Source organism: Falco peregrinus, chromosome 5 (assembly GCF_023634155.1).
Source record: "Falco peregrinus isolate bFalPer1 chromosome 5, bFalPer1.pri, whole genome shotgun sequence".
Lineage (NCBI taxonomy): Eukaryota > Metazoa > Chordata > Aves > Falconiformes > Falconidae > Falco > Falco peregrinus.
This window is the reverse complement of record NC_073725.1, coordinates 70,369,889-70,376,513: the sequence shown is the minus strand read 5'-3', so window position 1 is coordinate 70,376,513 and position 6,625 is coordinate 70,369,889. Positions and strand designations below refer to the sequence as shown.

The 6,625-nt window shown below is 67.5% G+C and overlaps 1 protein-coding gene across 1 annotated transcript; it reads left to right on the top strand.

Annotated features, from left to right (window-relative positions):
* Positions 1-3,992: 3,992 nt before the first annotated feature.
* LOC129784530 (translation initiation factor IF-2-like) lies at positions 3,993-5,646 on the top strand. Its single transcript, XM_055805177.1, has 3 exons — positions 3,993-4,945; positions 5,170-5,536; positions 5,635-5,646. The coding sequence occupies exons 1-3, from the start codon at positions 4,230-4,232 to the stop codon at positions 5,644-5,646; spliced, it is 1,095 nt and encodes a 364-aa protein (XP_055661152.1). The 5' UTR covers positions 3,993-4,229.
* The last annotated feature ends 979 nt before the right edge of the window (positions 5,647-6,625 follow it).

Below are 6,625 nucleotides of genomic sequence, written 5' to 3'. Positions count from 1 at the left end.
GACGACACGACACGACTGTGGGGCGTTTGTTGGTTTAATTAATAAAAAATAGCCGATTTCTGCTTCATTTCCACGGAATAATCCTGCACCGGCCGGGGCGCGGGGTGACCCTGCTCGCCCGCCACCTCCTGCCGCAGTCTCTGCCCCAGCGCCGGGAGGGGCGGTTAAGGCAGAAGGACCCCCCAGCCTTCGCCTCCGCTCCGCATCGGGCCCCGCTCCCCCCGCGCCCCGGGGGTGCCCCGAGCCCTGACGGTCCCGGGCGGAGGCGCGGGGGTGGGGGCTGGGGATCCGGCTCCGGCCCTGCCTCCCCACTGCCCGTGCGGTGCCGCATCCGCGGGGTCACCGGGATTCTTATGATTATTATTATTTTTTAAATAATACAATCGCCGTTATTTTTAGGTTCTGCTGGCAGAGCCGCCCCCGCCCCCGCGCCCCCCCCCTCAGCCCGGTGCATCCCCCCAGCGCAAGGCTAACCTATCCTGCTCCCGACGTGAGGACGTCATGCCTTACGTAGTAAAATATGGAGAAAGCAGGGGAAAAAAAAAAAAAAAAAAAGCATTTTTCCCTCCTCTCTCCCATCTCCATTTCCAAAAGGGACAAAATGGATGTTTGGGCGGAATCCGCCCCCACAAGCCCCCACCCCACCCCAAGGCCTAGCGGGCCGGGGCTGCCCGGGCCCGGTCGGGGGGCTCCTGGCGTTAAAGCCCCGGGAAGACGTTATCTGTTTAACCCCACGTAAAGGCAACGTGATCGCGGGGGGCTCCGCTTCCCACAGCCCTGCTGCTCCTGGCAGCTCTGGGCGGCAGCCGCAGCCCGGCTCCGCCGCGCTCCGCACCGCCTGGATGGCCCCGGGCTCCGCGCCCCCCCGCCCCCGGCCCGGGGGCTGCCGCTGTCCCGGCGGCGCTGGGCTCACGCTGTGGCCAAGTCATTAATGGATGCAGATATACGGAGGGAGGTAAATAATCGCCACCCCCGCCCCCCCCTCCCCCCCCAACCCCCACTCCTTTTTTTTTATTTTATTTTTTTGGCGCTGGTTTCCCCTCTCCCTGCCCCGCACCGGACTCCCTGGGCCGGGGCAGCGGCCGGTGCTGCCCACCGGAGGGGTAGGGCTGGGCGGGCACCGGCGGCCGCCCCGCTCCCCCTCCCGCTTCTCCCAACTTGGAGGAACTCTGCGAGGGGGGACCCCGCGCCTCCCCCCCTCCAGCTTTTTTTTTTTTTTTTTTAGGGGGGTGGGTGCGGTGTTTTTTGCCTCCTCCCCCCGATGAGGGGCTGCGGGTCCCGGCAGCTCGGTGTGAGTGTCGGGGCTGGGGGGGGACGGGGACGAGGCGTGGAAAGCTGCCCTCCCTCCGGCTCCCGCAGCGCCGGGAACAATGGCCACGGGCTCCGTGGGGACAATGCCCGGCGGAGCCGAGCTGCTTGGGTTGCAGGACACGTCCACCACCGCCTCGGCCACCCCGGGCCCCGGCCCCCCGCTCCCCTGGGGCAGGCACCCCCTGCTCCCCCGGGGCTGTGGGAAAACGCGTGGCCGGGGATGGAGGGCCGGAAAACTTCGGGAAAAGTGTGTGTGTGTCTCCCACCCACCCCCGACCCCGAGGGGCGGCTCTGTCCCCTCCTGCCTTTGGGGACCCCCCCCTGCCCCGCCGATTCTCTCTTGCCCATCCCGGCTTTTCCCGCAAACTCCACCGGGTGCTCCCGACCGGGGATCAACAGGTCGGTACCGGACAGTCCCCAGGTGCGCGCTGCTCCGCTCCCCCTTCCACGCCGCCCCGCTCCCTTTTCCCACCCCTCCATCACTCCACCAACACCCCCCCGCCTTCCCCCACCTCCCCCCCCCCCCCCCCCTCATTATTCCTGTTATCCCAAGGCAGCCTCCGTGCCCAAACGCCGGCATGTGCGAGGCAAACAGAGCGCGATTGTTCCGAGCCTGGGAACGCGCGGAGGGGGCGCGGGGGCCGCCGCCCGCTGCCCCCCGCCCGGCCCCCGCTCAGACGCGATTGTGATGGAAATAGGCCTTTCCCGCATGCTGTTGAACTTGATGTTGACTCCTTTTCTTTGGGGTTTCACATCTCCTCGGCCACTTGTTTTGTGGGAAAATTTTCTCCCGAGCTCCGGTGTGAAATTAATTAATCGGGGCCTCTAGATGGCAATGGGACACAAAAGGGGACAGCCCGGGGAAACTCCGGCAAACTCACAAAAGCCACCCCCGGGGTTTAGAGCCCCGGGCCGGTCGGACCGACTGCCCTGCCCTGCCCGGTGCCCGAGGTAAGGGGCTGCCGGAGCGAAGTTGCGGTGTGTGCAGCTATTTTTTATTTTTTTGGGGGTGGATGTGGGAGGTTTTTGGGGAAAAAAGGAGGAGCAGGGACCCGGGTGTTTGGGGCTGTTGAGCTGGGAGTATGTGTCGTGTGGGCATCCCTCTCTCAGCCCTGCGTTGATGCCAGGCTGTATCCCAGCCACCAAAAAAAAAAAAAAAAAGGCAAAGCAGAAAAAAAAATCCCCACGCAAAGGGTCGGGGCTGAATTCGGCATTTCTGGAGAAAGGAAAAAATAAATAAAGAGAATTATCATCTTTTATTATTATCCTCTCCCCCACTAAAAAAGTCACTGGGGTTGTTCCCGTGCTGCAGCGCCCGGCTCTGCCCGAGCAGGCACGGGGGGATTTCCATGCCGTTGTTTCCCGAGCGGGGAAATCTCTGCCCTGCACAGGGGGAAACGGTTCGCCCCCAGTTTGGACTGGGAAGGTTGGTGGCATGATTTCCAGTCCCCCTCCTGCCTATTAGTTTCAGCGGGTGCCGCGCGTGTGTGTCCTCCGACAGGTTTAGCAGCGGGAGAGAAATATAAAATCAAATTTTCTTGTGAAGCACTTTGCAGGGCAGGAGATGATTGTTTTTAGAGAGATCAATCTTTGCAAAGCGTGCGGGGCTTTGGGGGAATATTTCTGCACGGGAACAGGCCAAAAATACGAGCGTCAAATCCCCTCCCGCTCTTTGTTGCCACAACACCTTTGGGTGACAGCGGCTGCGGAAAGAAAATCATCAAAATCTGTTAAATCTTTGGGTTTCGCACACATCGATATTTCCAGCCGGGCAGGAATTCGGGTGGATTTGACCGGGGGTTTGGGGACCCCTTTTCCTCGGGGTCATCCCCCCCCTCTGCGGTACTGCTTGAATTGAGCTGCGAGGAGATGTGCAGGGGAACGGTTCGTTGTGTTTTAAATGCAAATAATTTCCAGCGACAACGTTGGAATCAAACGAGGGGGGGAAATAATTATGGGGCGGGAAAGGGAAAAGAAAAAAGGGGGACAAAAATCTCGGTGGGAGGGAAAGAAGGAAAAAAAGAAAAACAAACCAGCTGAAAAAAATCTGCTTTCGAGGGGCGCCGGGCCGGGCGGGCGAGAAGCTCTGGTGCCCGGGGAGCGGCGGCGGCTGCCAGGTGCGTGGCTCCGGTGCCCGGGGGAGGCTCCGGTGCCCACGGTGCGGGGAAGCTGGGCCGCCCCCCGCCCAGTAAAGCCACCCACCCACTCACCCATCCATCCGTGGGGCTGCCCCTCCTCCAGGGTCCCCTGCATTTCCCCGGCAGCAGAGGCCGTGTCCCGGCTTGGCCCCGTGGGCAGGGCCGGGGCTCTTGGTGCGGGTGCCCCCACTCCACGGGTGGAAGGGACCGGCTTTGGGGCAGCCCACGCTCAGCCTGCCGGTGGGACCGACCCCGGTTGACCGGGCAGGGGCTCCAGCACCGCCCACCCCCCGCCCCCGCTGCCAGCCTCGCCGGGAAAGTTGCTCCAAGTTGGAGCGATGGCGGCGGCGACGGCGGCTCCTCCTGACGCCTCTTCTCTCTCTTTCCCTCCCCAGGTGGGCTCGGCCGAGCGGCGCCGCGGGGGACCGGCACACGGGCGAGGCGAAGGTAACGGCGGCTCCCCCCACTCCCCCACCCCTCTTTCCCAAAGGCAGCCCCGGGATACGACCGGTTCTACCGGAGGGATGAGGGGCAGGTGCGGGACCCGCAGTTAGCGGCGTTACTGGTAACGGTGGGAAGTTACCGGGCTGGCGGGGAGCGGCGGCATCCCTCGGCGCGGTGGGAGAAAGGGACCGGCGGGCCGGCGGGCTGCCCGGGCTCCGGTTCGCCGGTGGGAACCGGGGTCCCCGCGCCTCTCGGAGCCGAGCCCGGCCGCGCTGCCTCCCGCCGAGGCGGCCGGCGGTTCCTGCGGCGAGCTCCGTGCTCGCACCGGAGCCCAACATGGCTGCTGTAGTGAAGGTATTTGATTCACACGAGGGTGTAGGCGAGGGGAAGAAGGGGCGACGAGAGGCGCCGGGGCCGGAGCCAGTGCCCGTAGCCACCGGGGCGAGGGGTGCAGGCGAGAGACCCCCCGGTAAGTGGCGGGGAGGCGCGAGGCCGGGCGGGCCCCGTAGAGCCCCCGCCGCGGACACGCGTGGGGCGGCCGCCTTTCCCGTGTGGGCGCTGCCAAGCCGCCCCCGCCGCACCCGGGGCAGGGAGCCGTGGGTAGCGGAGACCGGCAACCGGTGGGGGCGAACCGGGCCGCTGCGGCCCGCCCGGGCCCTGCGCGTAGGCTACCGGGCCCGGGGGCGGCGGGGGCCCGGGGCTGGCGCGGATGCTACGCCCCGACCCGCCGGTGCCCGGAGCGGCCCTTCCTCCAGCCGGGCCCGGGCTGCAGGGTGGTCCCGGGGCGGCGGCGAATCTCCGCCGGTCCCGTTCGTTCCCTCGGCGGAGCTGCGGGGCCGCGGTCGTTGCTGGGGTTTTTACCCTTTGGGGAAGGACAGCGGCCGGGCTCACCCAAGGAACGAGCGGTTCGGTAACGGGACCCACCAGGACGGCGGAGCGAGGCCGGGACCGGCGGTGCCCCGGGCGCTGTGGACGGCAGCGGGGCCGAGCCCGCCGGGGCCGCCGCCGCCCGGGGCCGGGCGGGAGAAGCATTTCGGAGCCCGGCTGCGGAGGTAACGGCACCGGCTGGGCCCACACGGGTGCGGACCCACGGAGGGCAACGCGGGCGGCAGCTACCAGGGGTGTGCGGGGGACGAACCGTTAATGTGGCAACCGGCTGCCTCGCTGGCACCATCCTCCTGCTCGGAACGGCTGGCCGTGCCGCGGTGCACCGGAGCGGCGGGAACCTCAGGGATGATAACGATAATAATTAATAGCAATACTAATCATTAATTAGTGGCGGCTTGGGAAGAGAAGGACGGAGCAGGCACGACCCCGCACGGCCCCGGGGCGCGGCGGCGGCGGTTCAGCACCACGGAGAGCGGCGGTGCCGGTGCCGGTGCCCGGTGCCCGGTGCCGGCGGGAGGCTGCTCGGCCCGCGCCCCGCCATGCTGCAGCCCCGCTGGGGGGGGGGGGGGGGAGGAGGGGGGGGCGCCTCTGACAAAAGGTGCCCTGCCCCGGGAGTCTCCGGTGCGGGGCAGAAAGCCCCCTTGCTCCCGGGGAGCTCCCAGTGCTTGCGGATTGGCATCTCCGCAAGTGCCGCCGTGCGTGGCTCCCGGCCCCTTCAAAGGCAGATATTCATATATATTATATATTCGATAGATGTAGGTGTGTGGATATATATGTATATATATCATATATATGAAAGGTCGGGTGTGGGCAGCGGGGCCCGGGACGGATCCACGCCTCCTCCCCGAAACAGGGAGCGCGGTGAGCGGGATCCGGGCCCCGCCGCCCGCCCCGCCCCGCCGCTCCCGGTCCCCTCTGGCAGCGGAGCCCCGTCGGGGCTGCCCACCGCCGGGGCACCGGCACGGTGCTGTGCCCCAGGCCGCTGCTATGCCCGGGCCGCCTGTGGGTTTCGTTTTTCAGCCGTTTCACCGGAGCGAGGTGCGACGAGGGGGCCCCGGGAGCGTTGTGGAGCCCGCTGGGCCGGGGCAAGGCTGGGGGGGGCCGGGGGCTTGGAGGGGGCTGGGGAGATCCCGAGTGTCCTGCGTGGGTCTGCGCGTGGGGGTGGGGGGGGCAGGGCTGCGCGTGCGGGGCCGTGCGTGCTTCAGGACGCGTGTGACCGTCAGTGTGCGCCAGCCGGGCGTGTGCGTGTATCGGTGTGAGCGCTCCTGGGTGTGCACCGGGACCGGGAGCCGGGGGTGGGGGGCACCTGCGTGTGCTCCCGGGTGGGTGCACCGGTGCCCGGGCGCCCCTGGGTGGGTGTATGCACGCGGGGGTCACGGCTGTGCCCGCCGGTGCGATCCCGGTGTGAGGCGGCTGGAAGGGGGGGGCAGGGAAAGGCCGCTACCTCCCCGCCCCTGGCCGGTGCTGCCCCGCCGTTACCGGGAGAGCAGAGCGGGTCCCCTACACCGGGCAGAGCCGGCCGGGACCGGCTCCGGGTGGCCGCACGGGGGGGACGTGGAGCCGGACCTCGGCACCGCGCCCCAGGCTCTGCCCCGCCGCCCCGCCGAGCCGCGGCCCCCGCTTTGTCCCGGGCCCGGGGGGACCCTCCCCAGTGGGGGGGGCAGAGCCGACGCCGGGCCCGTCGGGGGACCCTGCTATCGCCCAGGACGGGACGGGGAGTTCCAGCCGGTTTTACTCTCGAGCAGCGGCAACATTTCCCCTTTGCAACCGCGGTCCGTGAGCGCAGCTTCGACGGGAGGGTCCGGCCGCTCCCCGCGCCGGCCGCTTCCCAGCCCCGGGCACGT

Coding starts and splice junctions, on each gene's coding strand:
- LOC129784530 (XM_055805177.1), top strand. CDS start 4,230: ATGGCTGCTGTAGTGAAGGTATTTGATTCACACGAGGGTGTAGGCGAG. Junction 4,946..5,169: donor TTCGGAGCCCGGCTGCGGAG/GTAACGGCACCG, acceptor ATCATTAATTAG/TGGCGGCTTGGGAAGAGAAG.